This window comes from Anomaloglossus baeobatrachus, chromosome 7, assembly GCF_048569485.1.
Source record: "Anomaloglossus baeobatrachus isolate aAnoBae1 chromosome 7, aAnoBae1.hap1, whole genome shotgun sequence".
Taxonomy (NCBI): domain Eukaryota; kingdom Metazoa; phylum Chordata; class Amphibia; order Anura; family Aromobatidae; genus Anomaloglossus; species Anomaloglossus baeobatrachus.
In genome coordinates this window covers 286,032,089-286,051,817 of record NC_134359.1, presented here as the reverse complement: position 1 = coordinate 286,051,817, position 19,729 = coordinate 286,032,089, and the positions used below count along the sequence as shown (strand labels likewise).

At 48.0% G+C, this 19,729-nt stretch overlaps 1 protein-coding gene across 3 annotated transcripts in view; it reads right to left on the bottom strand.

The window, feature by feature from the left end:
- The window catches only part of CHTF18 (chromosome transmission fidelity factor 18), a 250,478-nt gene that overhangs the window by 11,873 nt on the left and 218,876 nt on the right, over nucleotides 1-19,729 (bottom strand). For all 3 annotated transcript variants that reach the window (XM_075318322.1, XM_075318323.1, XM_075318324.1), the window contains exon 18: nucleotides 10,220-10,350. In XM_075318322.1, the coding sequence (XP_075174437.1) occupies nucleotides 10,220-10,350 (131 nt within the window). The remainder of the gene's footprint in view (nucleotides 1-10,219; nucleotides 10,351-19,729) is intronic.

Genomic DNA, 19,729 nt, shown 5'->3' with positions numbered 1-19,729 from the left:
GGGCGCCGTGCGGGAAATGTAGATTCTGAGTGCTCTCACCAGATCTAACAAATGTAAATCCTTCTCATAGCGATGGACTGCATGAAGACAAAAAGAAGGCAAAGAGATATCCTGATTAAGATGAAAAGAGGATACCACCTTCGGGAGAAACTCCTGAATGGGTCGCAGCACTACCTTGTCCTGGTGGAAGACCAGGAAGGGAGCCTTGGATGACAGCGCTGCTAGCTCAGACACTCTCCGAAGAGATGTGATCGCTACCAGAAAAGCCACTTTCTGTGATAGTCTAGAAAGTGAAACCTCCCTCAGAGGCTCGAAGGGCGGCTTCTGGAGGGCAACCAGTACCCTGTTCAGATCCCATGGATCTAACGGCCGCCTGTACGGGGGTACAATATGACAAACCCCCTGCAGGAACGTGCGCACCTTAGGAAGTTGTGCTAGACGCTTCTGAAAAAACACGGATAGCGCCGAGACTTGCCCTTTAAGGGAGCCGAGCGACAAACCTTTTTCTAACCCAGATTGCAGGAAAGAAAGAAATTTAGGCAATGCAAATGGCCAGGGAGACACTCCCTGAGCAGAGCACCAGGATAAGAATATCCTCCACGTTCTGTGGTAGATCTTAGCGGACGTGGGCTTCCTAGCCTGTCTCATGGTGGCAACGACCCCTTGGGATAATCCTGAAGACGCTAGGATCCAGGACTCAATGGCCACACAGTCAGGTTCAGGGCCGCAGAATTCCGATGGAAAAACGGCCCTTGGGACAGCAAGTCTGGTCGGTCTGGTAGTGCCCACGGTTGGCCGACCGTGAGATGCCACAGATCCGGATACCACGCCCTATTGGCCAGTCTGGGGCGACGAGTATGACGCGGCTGCAGTCGGATCTGATCTTGCGTAGCACCCTGGGCAAGAGTGCCAGAGGTGGAAACACATAAGGGAGCCGGAACTGCGACCAATCTTGCACTAAGGCGTCTGCCGCCAGAGCTCTGTGATCGCGAGACCATGCCATGAAGGTTGGGACCTTGTTGTTGTGCCGGGACGCCATTAAGTCGACGTCCGGCCTTCCCCAGCGGCGACAGATTTCCTGAAACACGTCCGGGTGAAGGGACCATTCCCCTGCGTCCATGCCCTGGCGACTGAGGAAGTCTGCTTCCCAGTTTTCTACGCCGGGGATGTGAACTGCGGATATGGTGGAGGCCGTGGCTTCCACCCACATCAGAATCCGCCGGACTTCCTGGAAGGCTTGCCGACTGCGTGTCCCCCCTTGGTGGTTGATGTATGCCACCGCTGTGGAGTTGTCCGACTGAATTCGGATCTGCCTTCCTTCCAGCCACTGCTGGAAGGCTAGTAGGGCAAGATACACTGCTCTGATTTCCAGAACATTGATCTGAAGGGTGGACTCCTGCTGGGTCCACGTACCCTGAGCCCTGTGGTGGAGAAAAACTGCTCCCCATCCTGACAGACTCGCGTCTGTCGTGACCACCGCCCAGGACGGTGGTAGGAAGGATCTTCCCTGTGATAATGAGGTGGGAAGAAGCCACCACTGCAGAGAGTCCTTGGCCGTCTGGGACAGGGAGACTTTCCTGTCCAGGGATGTTGACTTCCCGTCCCATTGGCGGAGAATGTCCCATTGAAGTGGGCGCAGATGAAACTGCGCAAACGGAACCGCCTCCATTGCCGCCACCATCTTCCCGAGGAAGTGCATGAGGCGTCTTAAGGAGTGCGACTGACTTTGAAGGAGAGCCTGCACCCCAGTCTGTAGTGACCGCTGCTTGTCCAGCGGAAGCTTCACTATCGCTGAGAGAGTATGAAACTCCATGCTAAGATACGTCAGTGATTGGGTCGGTAACAGAGTTGACTTTGAGAAGTTGATGATCCACCCGAACGTCTGGAGAGTCTCCAGTGCAATACCCAGGCTGAGTTGGCATGCCTCCTGAGAGGGTGCCTTGACAAGTAGATCGTCCAAGTAAGGGATCACAGAGTGTCCCTGAGAGTGCAAGACTGCTACCACTGCCGCCATGACCTTGGTGAACACCCGTGGGGCTGTCGCCAGACCAAATGGCAGAGCTACGAACTGAAGATGGTCGTCTCCTATCACGAAGCGTAGAAAGCGTTGGTGCTCCGTAGCAATTGGCACGTGGAGATAAGCATCTTTGATGTCTATTGATGCTAGGAAATCTCCTTGAGACATTGAGGCAATGACTGAGCGGAGGGATTCCATCCGGAACCGCCTGGCGTTCACATGCTTGTTGAGCAGTTTTAGGTCCAGAACAGGACGGAATGAGCCGTCCTTTTTTGGCACCACAAAGAGATTGGAGTAAAAACCTTGTCCTTGTTCCCGAAGAGGAACAGGGACCACCACTCCTTCTGCTCTTAGAGAATGCACCGCCTGCAGAAGGGCATCTGCTCGGTCGGGATGTGGGGAAGTTCTGAAGAACCGAGGCGGAGGACGAGAACTGAACTCTATCCTGTACCCGTGAGACAAAATGTCTGTTACCCACCGGTCTTTGACCTGTGGCAGCCAAATGTCGCAAAAGCGGGAGAGCCTGCCACCGACCGAGGATGCGAAGGGAGGCGGCTGAAAGTCATGAGGCAGCCGCCTTGGAAGCGGTACCTCCGGTTGCTTTCTTGGGGCGTGAGTGAGTCCGCCAGGAATCAGAGCTCCTTTGCTCTTTCTGAGTCCCTTTGGACGAGGAGAATTGGGGCTTGCCCGAGCCTCGAAAGGACCGAAACTTTGACTGCCACTTCCTCTGTTGAGGTTTGCTTGATCTGGGCTGGGGTAAGGAAGAGTCCTTACCTTTGGACTGTTTAATGATTTCCGCCAATTGCTCACCAAACAGTCTGTCACCAGATAATGGCAAGCTGGTTAAACATTTTTTTAGAAGCAGAATCTGCTTTCCATTCTTTTAACCACAAGGCTCTGCACAAAACCACAGAGTTGGCGGATGCCATTGAGGTACGGCTCGTAGAGTCTAGTACCGCATTGATAGCGTATGTCGCAAACGCAGTCATTTGCGTAGTTAAGGACGCCACTTGCGGCACTGCTGGACTTAAGAAAGATTCCACCTGTGCCAGACCAGCTGAAATAGCTTGGAGCGCCCACACGGCCGCGAATGCTGGAGCAAACGACGCGCCAATAGCTTCATAGACAGATTTCAACCAAAGGTCCATCTGTCTGTCATTGGCATCTTTAAGTGAAGCCCCATCCTCCACTGCAACTATGGATCTAGCTGCAAGCCTGGATATTGGAGGGTCCACTTTTGGACACTGGGTCCAGCGTTTGACCACGTCAGGGGGAAAGGGATAACGTGTATCCTTCAGACGTTTGGAAAAACGCTTGTCCGGATAAGCATGGTGTCTCTGGATTGATTCTCTGAAGTCAGAGTGGTCCAGAAAAGTACTCAATTTACGCTTGGGATACAGGAAATGGAATTTCTCCTGCTGGGCAGCTGCCTCCTCTGCTGAAGGGGCTGGGGGAGAAATATCCAACAGCCTATTGATGGCCGCTATAAGGTCATTTACCATGGCGTCACCATCTGGCGTATCCAAATTGAGTGCGGTGTCAGGACAAGACTCCTGATCACCCATCTCTGTCTCATCATATAGAGACCCTTCTCGCTGAGACCCTGACCCGCGTGACGACGTGGAGGGTCGCTCCCAGCGAGCTCGCTTAGGCGGCCTGGGACTGTCATCAGAGTCAGAGCCCTCAGCCTGTGATGCCTGGGACCCCCTTGAAGTACGAATTAGTTCCAACTGAGGGGGACCGGGGAACATAGACACAGCAGTGTCCATGGTCTGAGCAACTGGCCTGGACTGCAAGGTCTCCAGGATTTTTGTCATAGTCACAGACATTTTATCAGCAAAGACTGCAAATTCTGTCCCCGTCACCGGGGCAGGGTTCACAGGCGTCTCTGCCTGGGCTACCACCACCATAGGCTCTGGCTGACGAAGTGCCACTGGGACTGAACATTGCACACAATGAGAGTCGTTGGAGCCTGCTGGTAGATTAGCCCCACATGCTGTACAAGCAATGTATACAGCCCGTGCCTTGGCACCCTTGCGTTTTGTGGATGACATGTTGCTGTCTCCTCAGAGCAATATAGGGGTATACAGCCAAGAAGCGACCGTACAGTACGGTATATATATATATATATGTCTGGTACAGAAAAAAGTACACCAATACTACACTGTGGCACTAGTGGGGCCAGCACTAATGTGCTGCTTACCGCCCGCTAAACGCGGGTGTGTGGTCGCCAGAAATCCCTAGTCTGGGTCTCCCAGAGCCTGTGTCCTTCCTCCAGCCAGACTGCATGCAGGAATGGCTGCCGGCGTCCTGTGGAGGGGGGGGCGGGCCCTGGGCGTGCTCAGACCAAAAGCGGGAAACCTGCGTCCCACTGTGCCTAGTGAGAGGGCTGGAGCATGTAAATAAGGCTCCAGCCCTCGGCGCTGACGATTGCACAGCGTCTGTCCCATTCCCTGATTGACAGGGAGGGGGCGGGAACGAAGCGGAGCTAGGCCGCAAAGGCCGGGGACTAAAGTTATAAGCGCCGCCGCCGTAAAAGCGCGGTCGGCGCTAAGTCCCCGGCGCACTACAAGTCCCAGCCGCGCCGCCGCTCAGAGAGTGGCCGGCGCGGTAGTTCCCAGCACATGAAGTCACACAGCTAAGCTGCTGTGACTCAAACCCCAGCGAGCAGCGCTACTGTCCCCGGCGCACTAACACACCCAGCAAGTCTGGCGTGTGCGTGCCTGTCTGTACGGGGACACAGAGTACCTGAAAGTTGCAGGGCCTTGTCCCTGAACGGTACCCCGGCTCCTTATCCAGCAGGTTCAATGGGTCTGTGGACGGAGCCCGGCCTCAGGGCTTGGAGGCCGGTAAGATCCCACTTCCTCAGAGCCCCTCAGGGGGATGAGGAAGGAAAAACAGCATGTGGGCTCCAGCCTCTGTACCCGCAATGGGTACCTCAACCTTACAAACCACAAGTGGGGAAAGAAGGGAGCATGCTGGGGGCCCTATATGGGCCCTCTTTTCTTCCATCCGACATAGTCAGCAGCTACTGCTGACTAAACAGTGGAGCTATGCGTGGATGTCTGACCTCCTTCGCACAAAGCAGAAAACTGGTGAGCCAGTGATTCCACTGGGGGTGTATAGCCAGAAGGGGAGGGGCCTTACACTTTTTAGTGTAATTGCTTTGTGTGGCCTCCGGAGGCAGTGCTATACACCCAATCGTCTGGGTCTCCCAATGGAGCGCCGAAGAAATATAGATTATATATATATATATAATTAATATATATATAGCTAGATATATAGATTATATATATATATATATAATTAATATATATATATATAGCTAGATATATAGATTAGATATATATATATATATATATATATATATATATATATATATATATATCTATATCTATCTCTATCTACTACATATATATATCTAATTATGATAGATATATATCTATCATAAATATATATATATATATATATATATATATAAAATGATAGATATATATATATATATGTATCATAATTATATATATATATCTATCTATATATATATATATAGATATATCACACACTATACTCAAACAGTTAGGGATATTTGTCTTTCATGTGAAATTTCAGGATGATCCTACAATGCCCTCTGACCTTAATGTGACCTTCTCTAACCTTCTGACTGCTCATGTCCATCTGTTCAATGTTTCAGGACGTTTTGCACAACTTTTTGTTCTTTAACAAGGAGCTAAATGTCAAATTTCACAACAGATGTTTGATCCATGAATCAGCCAATAAATTTCGTGGTTCAATTACCATTGGTATTAAACCCTCTTCCTCATCCTGGTGTTCACATTTTGACATCATGAGACCAAGATGACATCTAATAATTGATCAGCAAACCGCGCCATTGTGAGGCTTCAAGCAGGATGTTCTCAGAGGGAAGTGGCCACTGAGTTTAGAGAGTCACAGAGTGTCACCAGCAGGTTGTACAGAGATACAGAGAGACTGGAAGAGTTACAGAAAGACAGAGAGGTGGACATACTCCGGTCACATCCCACACTGATGACGCTTCATCGTGAACAATGCCCTGTGGAGCCGGATGATGAATGTCAACTGCAGGCACATTTAAGGGAGGTGAGAGGCACCGGTGTCACGTGAGATCATCTGAAACCGTTTACATCAGCGTGGTCTGCATGCTAGACAAACACAAAACAAATGAACAGCAAACTGATGGGTCTGTTCGTCATTCATTTGTTTTGATATGTTTTTTTTTTTTTTTAAATGGCATAATTAAAAAGGTATATATGTATACATATCTATCATTTTTGTGGGTGTCGGATATCTTTCACCTAAGGACTCAATTAATATTGCAGCCAGGAACGGTACTGGTTTTTCTGTGCAACGCGCCTTGATGAGAACTTAATGAGTAGTAAACTGTTCTCATTTCTTTTGTTACATGTGTGCTAGACAACCTGCAAGGTACGTGACCGCACCACCAGGCACAGGCGTCATCTACGTACCTAACCACACAGTCAGGCACAAGTGCCAGCTATATACCTGACCACACTGCCAGGCACAGGCGTCATCTACCTACCTAACCACACCACCAGCAGCACAGGTACCATCTACGTACCTGACCGCACCACCATCAGCACAGGTGCCATCTACATACCTGACCACACCACCAGCAGCACAGGTACCATCTACGTACCTGACCACACCACCATCAGCACAGGTGCCATCTACATACCTGACCACACCACCAGCAGCACAGGTACCATCTACGTATCTGACCACACCACCATCAGCACAGGTGCCATCTACATACCTGACCACACCACCAGCAGCACAGGTACCATCTACGTACCTGACCACACCACCATCAGCACAGGTGCCATCTACATACCTGACCACACCACCAGCAGCACAGGTACCATCTACGTACCTGACCACACCACCATCAGCACAGGTGCCATCTACATACCTGACCACACCACCAGCAGCACAGGTACCATCTACGTACCTGACCACACCACCAGCAGCACAGGTGCCATCTACGTACCTGACCACACCACCAGCCGCACAGGTACCATCTACGTACCTGACCACACCACCATCAGCACAGGTGCCATCTACGTACCTGACCACACCACCAGCAGCACAGGTGCCATCTACGTACCTGACCACACCACCAGCAGCACAGGTGCCATCTACATACCTGACCACACCACCAGCAGCACAGGCGTCATCTACGTACCTGACCACACCACCAGCCGCACAGGTGCCATCTACATACCTGACCACACCACCAGCCGCACAGGTACCATCTACGTACCTGACCACACCACCATCAGCACAGGTGCCATCTACATACCTGACCACACCACCAGCAGCACAGGTACCATCTACGTACCTGACCACACCACCAGCAGCACAGGTACCATCTACGTACCTGACCACACCACCATCAGCACAGGTGCCATCTACATACCTGACCACACCACCAGCCGCACAGGTACCATCTACGTACCTGACCACACCACCAGCCGCACAGGTGCCATCTACATACCTGACCACACCACCAGCAGCACAGGTACCATCTACGTACCTGACCACACCACCAGCAGCACAGGTGCCATCTACATACCTGACCACACCACCAGCAGCACAGGTGCCATCTACGTACCTGACCACACCACCAGCAGCACAGGTGCCATCTACGTACCTGACCACACCACCAGCAGCACAGGTGCCATCTACGTACCTGACCACACCACCAGCAGCACAGGTGCCATCTACGTACCTGACCACACCACCAGCAGCACAGGTGCCATCTACGTACCTGACCACACCACCAGCAGCACAGGTGCCATCTACGTACCTGACCACACCACCAGCAGCACAGGTGCCATCTACATACCTGACCACACCACCAGCAGCACAGGTACCATCTACGTACCTGACCACACCACCATCAGCACAGGTGCCATCTACATACCTGACCACACCACCAGCAGCACAGGTACCATCTACGTACCTGACCACACCACCATCAGCACAGGTGCCATCTACGTACCTGACCACACCACCAGCAGCACAGGTGCCATCTACGTACCTGACCACACCACCAGCAGCACAGGTGCCATCTACGTACCTGACCACACCACCAGCAGCACAGGTGCCATCTACGTACCTGACCACACCACCAGCAGCACAGGTGCCATCTACGTACCTGACCACGTGATAACTGGCCTTGGTGCTGTTCACTGATGAAAGTTGATTTACGCTGAGCAGAAATGATGGCTGCCAACGATGCTTGAGATATCAATGAGAGCGCTGTGCATCAGCCACTGTTGTCAGACGAGCCTTTAGTGGAGGTGTTACAGTGTGGGCCAGAGTGTCTAGTCAAGTAGAGGACGGCCCTACACTGTGTGAATGGTACAGTGACAGCCCCTACTACTGGAATAACATATATAATCCAGTCATTGTTCCTCTGCATGAACAACACTGGCCTAATTCCATCTTCATGGAGGACAATGCTCCAGCTCATCGAGGTCACATCATTAGAGAACGGCTGCTGGAGACTGGGGCACTTCAAATGAAGCGGCTGCATTTTCTCCAGACCTGAATCCCATAGAAAACCTATGGAATCAGCTGAGTCACCGTGTAGAGGCCGTAACTCTGTACCCCAGAACTTCAATGACCTGAGGGCCGCCCTTCAAGAAGAGTGGGATGCCAACTCTGCAGACAGTAACTCCACTTGTGACCAGCAGGAGGTGTCGGCGTCACCTGTAGTTGATGCTCAAAGCCACAATATAAGTTGAGACTGACATTTTTGGGGGGTGCAGGGGTATACTCATCACTGGTGTTGGCTTTTGTTCCAATTAAATTGTTTGAGATGAGGAAATCACGATTGCTGCTTCTACGTAAATGCCCGACTGTCATGATAAAATATCACTGTAGCGACAACTTTAAGCTTTACACAAATTTCACCCAAAGGCAGTGTGTGTGTATGCGTATATGTGTGTATGCGTATGCGTATGTATGTGTGTGTATGCGTATGTATGTGTGTGTATGCGTATGTATGTGTGTGTATGCGTATGTATGTGTGTGTATGCGTATGTATGTGTGTGTATGCGTATGTATGTGTGTGTATGCGTATGTATGTGTGTGTATGCGTATGTATGTGTGTGTATGCGTATGTATGTGTGTATGCGTATGTATGTGTGTATGCGTATGTATGTGTGTATGTGTATATGTGTGTGTATGCGTATGTGTGCGTATATGTGTATGCGTATATGTGTGTATGCGTATATGTGTATGTGTGTGTGTATGCGTATGTGTGTATGTATGCGTATGTGTGTGTGTGTGTATCCGTATATGTGTGTGTGTGTGTGTGTGTGTGTGTGTGTGCACATAAGATTATAATTTTGTTTCACTGAGAACAATCATTTTTCAACTGGCTAACACGGTACCAAAACCTTTTCTCTTGTAACTATATATGCGCACGCACACACACACACACGTATGTACTGTACATAATATATATATATATATATATATATATACATACACACACACACACACACACACACACACGTATACATACTATATGCATATATAGATATATATACACATACGTATACATATACTGTACATACTATATAGATATAGATATATATACACACACATACTATATGCATATGTAGATATATACTGTACATACTATATACATACACGTATACATACTGTACAAACTATACGCATACATATACACACACATATATATATATATATATATATATATATATATATATATATATATATATATATATATATATATATATACATACACACACACACACACACATACACACACACACACACACACACACACACTGTACATACTATATACATATATAGATATTATATACATATATATACACACACATACATGACCGGAGATCAATGTAAAGTGGCTATTTTTGCCTCGATCAATACAAAGCGCAGGAAATGTCCTCTCAGAGTCTGGTTTTGGACGGAGTGATGTAAAAGACCGAAGATTAAAATCATTATGTGTCCTATTCGATTGCTCAGCAAATAATACATTATTGATCAGGATGATGCCGGAGGACATTAGTATCCATGTGACACGCACGAGCCGGCTTTTATACGGCTGTATCTCTACACTGGAGGAAGAGGAGGATGCAAGCTACTCACGGGTCCAGTTTGTAGAGGTACTGGCCGTCCATGGTGCGCTCCTGGTGGTAGGTCAGGTTATAGGCCAGCATGGTGTTGATCAGGTCCGCCAGCTGCTGCTTCTCCTTCATGCTGTACAGCTGAGTATTCACCTATAGGAAGAGCGGGTACACATCACTATACATCATTCCATGTAAACAGCACCACCTTTGTTTACAGGCCGTGTCTGGTACTGCAGCTCACAATATTCAATAATTGTGGCATATATAAATCATAGTGGAGAGTTGCTCAACACTTGTAAACCACAATTTGTAGGGAAAATTAGCACTCGACAACAACGACTTCTTACAAAGTTAGCTGATGGCGGTACCTCCCCTTCCCTGTTTTCGCCCCATCCCTGTTTTTGTACGTCTAAGAACATACAGCAAAGTTTAAAGAGGCTTTAAAGGGTTAGTCTCATTTTCCTATATGGCTAGTGTCAGATAGAGCTTATAAATACAAGAACTTTTGCAATTTACTGCTTATTAAAATATGAAGTCGTTCTAGAGATATTAACACTTTTCTATTGTTTACAGCTCGTTACCTAGGAGACCGACCACCGCTGCGGTCTAGATTGTAAGCACTAAGCGGGATTAGGCGGGAACAGCGCACTCCAGCTCCAGAAAATAGCTTGTAAACACTGCACATGTTCTGCTGTGTAGCAGCGGTGGTCGGTCTCCAAGGCAACGAGCAGTAAACAAAAGAAAAGGTGCTAATATCTTAAGAAAAGGCTGAAAATTTTAACAAGCAGTAAATTGAAAAATTGTTTGTATTTGTAAGAACTATCCAAAATACTAATTTATGAGGAGAGTGAATAACCCTTTACTCATATATAGTCTCATGGACTAAACCAGACCGGGGGTGCTACCTGAATTATTTTACACCAATTTCTTACTTTATAGCATGGAAGTTATGACATTTTTCAATATACTTTATATTTTTCCCAAATCTGCCCAAAAAAAAAGAACAAAAAAAAAAAAACCACACCATAAGGGGGGGTGGGGGTGGGGGGTGGGGGGGTTGGGAGCCCACTCTTCCATCATCCCAGATGTCATGAATAAGTAAAATTCTCTTTCAGTATACAGGACAGAAGCAGCGCCAATTAAAGGGATGGGGGGTGAGGTCTAAACATACAGATGCAGGATAAGAGGGGTCAGATATAGATTTTCTGTTTACAAACACTTATCGTCCCATCAAATATTCATCCAGGAAAGCGAGCCGACGCAGGAGCGGCTTCCAAACATCGATCACACGGCAGCCGCTAACATTTGTTTTTTTTTCTTAAAAGGAAACATTGATCCTCGCAGGTAAAAGGAGAAGATTAGAAGTGTCATGGCGGCGACGACTGCAGGACATAAGGCTCCAGCGCAACCTCCATGTTCACAGGTCTGCTCACACATTATGTCATCAATGGCTGCCAGATTATCAGATTCTCTGGATTATTAGATATTTATAAAACAATTAAAAAAAAAAAATTATACATATCTCTATCTATAAATTTTTTTTCAATATATTTATATATATATATATATATATAATATAAATATATATATATATATATAATATATATATATATATATATATAATATAAATATATATATATATATATATATATATAATATAAATATATATATATATATATATATATAATATAAATATATATATATATATATATATATATATATATATATATATATTATATATATTATATATATATATATATATATATATATATATATATATATATATATATATATATATATATTTTAACATCTGATCTATATTAAAAGAGACAGGAGGTTATGATGAAAAATATTTATTTCACAGCACCATGCATAGTGTGTGGCGGTTGTATTTATGGTTGACACTCCGCTGTAATTTCCGTGATCAGACAGGAATCCCACTGTTGAAATTCCCTGTAAGAAAAAAAAAAATTATTATATATATATATATATATATATATATATATATATATATATATATATATATATATATATATATATATATATATATATATATATATATATATATATATATATATATATATATATATATATATATATTTATTTAGGAGAAGAATACTCCAAAATACCATCATAACAGTAAGGTTGAGCCCAGATTTTTCTGGGACACAACCCAATTAGCACAAACTCATAAACTAATTAGAAAAAGAGAACAAGAGTTTTTAGAGTGCACAAGTAACAAAATTTTATTAATACACACAGGTGGGGGGAATCCAAACAGTCATTTAAAAACATGTAAAAACATTAATGGCGGTTATCCCCTACATTGGGACATAGTGCAAAAATGGTCAGTACATGAAACAAGTATACAGCACGTGTTAAATGGTGCGGAGGTGACACCTGGGTATTGTTTAAACAGGCCGCAAAAAAATGGCGCTTTGTCAGGTCATATTACAAAAAGGTTCCCTATTTAACACCAGACACACCAGACCTCGGGACGTGTCAGTACATGGCATAACATGATAACACACTTATTTATACATACAAAGGTACTACATTGGATATCAATTAATGTGTTGCCACGACACTCCCAGGACATTCTGATGAGGAAACATACTGCATTAAATGAATGCGGCCATGAATAAGTGAAGATCCCAGTCATTAACCACACACATAAAAAACACTGCAAGGTCGCCCATTACCAGTATAACCAAGTGAGGGGGAGCGAAACCGCCAGTAGCTGCAGCCTCAAAGGGACCTACGTACGTTTCGATATTGAATGTCTCAAATCTTCCCTGATGAAGATTTGAGACATTCAATATCGAAACGTACGTAGGTCCCTTTGAGGCTGCAGCTACTGGCGGTTCGCTCCCCCTCACTTGGTTATACTGGTAATGGGCGACCTTGCAGTGTTTTTTATGTGTGTGGTTAATGACTGGGATCTTCACTTATTCATGGCCGCATTCATTTAATGCAGTATGTTTCCTCATCAGAATGTCCTGGGAGTGTCGTGGCAACACATTAATTGATATCCAATGTAGTACCTTTGTATGTATAAATAAGTGTGTTATCATGTTATGCCATGTACTGACACGTCCCGAGGTCTGGTGTTAAATAGGGAACCTTTTTGTAATATGACCTGACAAAGCGCCATTTTTTTGCGGCCTGTTTAAACAATACCCAGGTGTCACCTCCGCACCATTTAACACGTGCTGTATACTTGTTTCATGTACTGACGATGCATTTTTGCACTATGTCCCAATGTAGGGGATAACCGCCATTAATGTTTTTACATGTTTTTAAATGACTGTTTGGATTCCCCCCACCTGTGTGTATTAATAAAATTTTGTTACTTGTGCACTCTAAAAACTCTTGTTCTCTTTTTCTAATATATATATATATATATATATATATATATATATATATATATATATATATATATAATATAATAATTTTTTTTTTCTTACAGGGAATTTCAACAGTGGGATTCCTGTCTGATCACGGAAATTACAGCGGAGTGTCAACCATAAATACAACCGCCACACACTATGCATGGTGCTGTGAAATAAATATTTTTCATCATAACCTCCTGTCTCTTTTAATATAGATCAGATGTTTATATATATATATATATATATACACACACACACATACATACACATATATATATACACATATATATACATATATATACACATACATACACACAATGTATATTAGAAAAAAAAGGGAATTTTGTTTACTTACCGTAAATTCCTTTTCTTCTAGCTCCTATTGGCAGACCCAGACAATTGGGTGTATAGCTTCTGCCTCCGGAGGCCACACAAAGTATTACACTTTAAAAAGTGTAAACCCCCTCCCCTCTGCCTATACACCCCCCCGTGCATCACGGGCTCCTCAGTTTTGGTGCAAAAGCAGGAAGGAGGAAACTTATAAATTGGTCTAAGGTAAATTCAATCCGAAGGATGTTCGGAGAACTGAAAACCATGAACCAAGAACAATTCAACATGAACAACATGTGTACACAAAAGAACAACAGCCCGAAGGGAACAGGGGCGGGTGCTGGGTCTCCCAATAGGAGCTAGAAGAAAAGGAATTTACGGTAAGTAAACAAAATTCCCTTCTTCTTTGTCGCTCCATTGGGAGACCCAGACAATTGGGACGTCCAAAAGCAGTCCCTGGGTGGGTAAAAGAATACCTCGGTAAAAGAGCCGTAAAACGGCCCCTTCCTACAGGTGGGCAACCGCCGCCTGAAGGACTCGCCTACCTAGGCTGGCATCTGCCGAAGCGTAGGTATGCACCTGATAGTGTTTCGTGAAAGTGTGCAGACTCGACCAGGTAGCCGCCTGACACCTGCTGAGCCGTAGCCTGGTGCCGCAATGCCCAGGACGCACCCACGGCTCTGGTAGAATGGGCTTTCAGCCCTGAAGGAACCGGAAGCCCAGAAGAACGGTAGGCTTCAAGAATTGGTTCCTTGATCCACCGAGCCAAGGTTGACTTGGAAGCCTGCGACCCTTTACGCTGGCCAGCGACAAGGACAGAGTGCATCCGAGCGGCGCAGGGGCGCCGTACGAGAAATGTAGAGCCTGAGTGCTCTCACAAGATCTAACAAGTGCAAATCCTTTTCACATTGGTGAACTGGATGAGGACAAAAAGAAGGTAAGGAGATATCCTGATTGAGACGAAAAGGGGATACCACCTTAGGGAGAAATTCCGGAACCGGACGCAGAACCACCTTGTCCTGGTGAAACACCAGGAAGGGGGCTTTGCATGACAGCGCTGCTAGCTCAGACACTCTCCGAAGTGATGTGACTGCCACTAGGAAGACCACCTTCTGCGAAAGGCGTGAAAGAGAAATATCCCTCATTGGCTCGAAAGGTGGTTTCTGAAGAGCCGTTAGCACCCTGTTCAGATCCCAGGGTTCTAGCGGACGCTTGTAAGGAGGGACTATGTGGCAAACCCCCTGCAGGAACGTGCGTACCTGTGGAAGCCTGGCTAGACGCTTTTGAAAAAACACAGAGCGCGCCGAGACTTGTCCCTTAAGGGAGCCGAAAGACAAACCCTTTTCCATTCCGGATTGAAGGAAGGACAGAAAAGTGGGCAAGGCAAATGGCCAGGGAGTAAAACCCTGATCAGAGAACCAGGATAAGAAGATCTTCCACGTCCTGTGGTAGATCTTGGCGGACGTTGGTTTCCTGGCCTGTCTCATAGTGGCAATGACCTCTTGAGATAACCCTGAGGACGCTAGGAGCCAGGACTCAATGGCCACAGTCAGGTTGAGGGCCGCAGAATTCAGATGGAAAAATGGCCCTTGAGACAGCAAGTCTGGTCGGTCTGGTAGTGCCCACGGTTGGCCCACCGTGAGATGCCACAGATCCGGGTACCATGACCTCCTCGGCCAGTCTGGAGCGACGAGGATGGCGCGGCGGCAGTCGGACCTGATCTTGCGTAACACTCTGGGCAGCAGTGCCAGAGGAGGAAATACATAAGGCAGTCGAAACTGCGACCAATCCTGAACTAATGCGTCTGCCGCCAGAGCCCTGTGATCTTGAGACCGTGCCATGAATGCCGGGACCTTGTTGTTGTGCCGGGACGCCATTAGGTCGACGTCCGGCTTCCCCCAGCGGCAACAGATCTCTTGAAACACGTCCGGGTGAAGAGACCATTCCCCTGCGTCCATGCCCTGGCGACTGAGAAAGTCTGCTTCCCAGTTTTCTACGCCCGGGATGTGAACTGCGGAGATGGTGGAGGCTGTGGCTTCCACCCACAGCAGAATCCGCCGAACTTCCTGGAAGGCTTGCCGACTGCGTGTGCCGCCTTGGTGGTTGATGTATGCCACCGCCGTGGCGTTGTCCGACTGAATTCGGATATGCCTGCCTTCCAGCCACGGCTGGAACGCCTTTAGGGCTAGATACACTGCCCTTATCTCCAGAACATTGATCTGAAGGGAGGACTCTGGCTGAGTCCAGGTTCCCTGAGCCCTGTGGTGGATGAAGACCGCTCCCCACCCTGACAGACTCGCGTCCGTCGTGACCACAGCCCCCGGATGGGGGCAGGAAGGATTTCCCCTTCGACAATCGCTGAGAGAGTATGAAACTCCATGCCGAGATATGTCAGCGATTGGGTCGGTGTCAAATTTGACTTTGGGAAATTGATGATCCACCCGAATCTCTGGAGAGTCTCCAGAGCAATGTTCAGGCTGTGTTGGCATGCCACCCGAGAGGGGGCCTTGACAAGAAGATCGTCTAAGTAAGGGATCACCGAGTGTCCCTGAGAGTGTAAAACTGCTACCACTGTTGCCATGACCTTGGTGAAGACCCGTGGGGCTGTCGCCAGGCCGAAAGGCAGTGCCACGAACTGAAGGTGTTCGTCCCCGATGGCGAAACGCAGGAAGCGCTGATGCTCTGGTGCAATCGGCACGTGGAGATAAGCATCCCTGATGTCGATAGATGCTAGGAAGTCTCCTTGGGACATCGAGGCGATGACGGAGCGGAGAGATTCCATCCAGAACCGCCTGGTTTTCACGTGTCTGTTGAGCAGTTTGAGGTCCAGAACGGGACGAAAAGATCCGTCCTTTTTTGGCACCACAAACAAGTTGGAGTAAAAACCGTGACCCCATTGCTGAAGGGGAACAGGGATCACCACTCCTTCTGCCTTCAGAGTGCTCACCGCCTGAAGAAGAGCATCGGCTCGCTCGGGGGGCGGAGATGTTCTGAAGAAACGAGTCGGAGGACGAGAGCTGAACTCTATCCTGTAACCGTGAGACAGAATGTCTCTCACCCATCGGTCTTGGACATGTGGCAACCAGGCGTCGCAAAAGCGGGAGAGCCTGCCACCGACCGAGGATGCGGTTTGGGGAGGCCGAAAGTCATGAGGAGGCCGCTTTGGGAGCGGTTCCTCCGGCGGTCTTTTTAGGACGTGACTTAGACCGCCATGAATCAGAGTTCCTCTGACCCTTCTGTGGCCTGTTGGACGAGGAGAATTGAGACCTGGCTGAGGGCCGAAAGGACCGAAACCTCGATTGTACCTTCCGTTGTTGAGGTCTGTTTGGTTTGGACTGGGGTAAGGACGAGTCCTTTTCCTTGGATTGTTTAATGATTTCATCCAATTTCTCGCCAAACAGGCGGTCGCCAGAAAATGGCAAACCGGTTAAGAACTTTTTGGAAGCAGAGTCTGCCTTCCATTCACGTAGCCACATGGCCCTGCGGACTGCCACTGAATTGGCGGATGCTACCGCCGTATGGCTCGCAGAGTCCAGGACAGCATTCATGGCGTAGGACGCAAAAGCCGACGCCTGAGAGGTTAAAGACACAACCTGCGGAGTAGAGGCACGTGTGACTGCATTAATCTCAGACTGACAAGCTGAGATAGCTTGGAGTGCCCATACGGCTGCGAATGCCGGAGCAAAAGACGCGCCTATAGCTTCATAGATGGATTTCATCAGGAGCTCTATCTGCCTGTCAGTGGCATCCTTGAGCGATGCACCATCTGCCACTGCAACTATGGATCTAGCCGCCAGTCTGGAGACTGGAGGATCCACCTTGGGACACTGAGCCCAACCCTTGACTACGTCAGGGGGGAAGGGATAACGTGTGTCATTAAGGCGCTTAGTAAAGCACTTATCCGGAAAAGCTCGGTGTTTCTGGACTGTATCTCTGAAGTTGGAGTGATCAAGAAACGCACTCCGTGTACGTTTGGGAAACCTAAATTGGAATTTCTCCTGCTGAGAAGCTGACTCCTCAATCGGAGGAGTTGGAGGAGAAAGTTCTAACACCTGATTGATGGACGCTATAAGGTCGTTTACTATGGCGTCCCCTTCAGGTGTATCAAGGTTGAGCGCGGCGTCAGGATCAGAGCCCTGATCTGCCACCTCCGCTTCATCCTCCAGAGAGTCCTCATGCTGAGACCCTGAGCAGTGTGATGAAGTCGAGGGAAGCTCCCAGCGGGCCCGCTTAGCCGGTCTGGGACTGCGGTCCGTGTCGGAGTCCTCACCGTGGGACCTATGAGTCGCCCCAGGAGCACTTTGCTGCTCCAACCGAGGGGGGCCTGGGGACAATGATTCAACAGTGCCCGGGGCCTTTGTTACCGGTCTGGACTGCAAAGCTTCTAGTATCTTAGCAGATAAAAAAGCAAAAAGGAAAAAATCATTACTTACAGCAAGATGGAATTGCAGCTGTATATTGCTCAGGCCAAAAGACTACTACTACTCCAGCAGGATACAGCTAAACCCCCACTAGGTGGAGGCAACACAGGTGCAGGTGGAGCCATTCACACTCACTTCTAAATATGGAGGAGGTGATGGCTGGATGGTAAAACTGCACACTGGTGGCTTGCATAGAGCACTGTTCACACTAGCAGACGCACAGTCACAAACCCGCAGCCTATTAGGTGACGCCCATACTATTAGATCAGGCGGGCTGCCAAGCCGTACCCCCACTGCGCGCTACGTAGGGACAGAAACTCTGATAGCAAGGCCTAACAAAAAGGGGCCTGGCTGTATCCTGTACAAAAAAGTTTTTGAGGTTTTTTGTTAGCGTTATGGCCATAAGACGTAAGCCTACAACCCTCGTCACGGGAACCTCATGCTTGTAGGTCCCTACACTATAATATAAAAAAGCAAAAAGGAAAAAATCATTTAGCTGTATCCTGCTGGAGTAGTAGTAGTCTTTTGGCCTGAGCAATATACAGTATCTTAGCAGACCATCTATCCATAGACTCAGAAAGTTTGTCAGCGAATACTGCAAACTCTGTCCCTGTCACCTGGACAGTGGCAGCAGGTGGTTCCACCGGGGCCGAGGGTCCCACCAGTGGCTGAGGCTCCGGCTGAGTGAGTGTCACAGGGGCCGAGCATTGCACACAATGAGGGTAGGTGGAACCTGCAGGTAGCATAGCCGCACATGAGGTACAGGTTGCAAAATAAGCCTGTGCCTTGGCACCCTTGCTTTTGCGGACGACATGCTGTTGTCTCCTCTTAGAGCAATCAGTGAGGGTATATAGCCAAAAGCAAATAGTGCGGCCGTACAGAGTAAATGTATACAATATAAGCATATAAATATACACTTCGGCACCCAGGGGGGCCAGCACCTAGTAACAGGTGCGGCTTACCGACCGCCCGCAGCGGTTGTGTGACCACCAGATTCCCTGCCTGGGCCTCCCAGAGCTGTGGAGCTCGGTGTTGTCTCCCCTCTGAAGTTCTTCAGCGTCAGAAGTGCTGATAGGAATGGCTGCCAGCGTTCTGAGAGGAGGAGGGAGCCGTGGGCGTGCCTCAGAAAGTGCGGGAATCTGGTGCCCCGCAGTGCTCAGTGAGGGGGGAGGAGGATACCTCCGTATGCTCCAGCCCTCCCCGCTGACATGCAGTCTAGCGTCCCGCCCTCACCCCTGACTGGCAGGCCCGGGGGCGGGAGTTTGCGGCACTAGGCCGCAAAAGCCGGGGACTAAATTTATTAGCGCGGCCGGCAAACAAGCGCGGTCGGCGCGGTAGTCCCGGCGACGCAAAACACCCGGCTGGTGCTGCTACACAGGCGCTCTA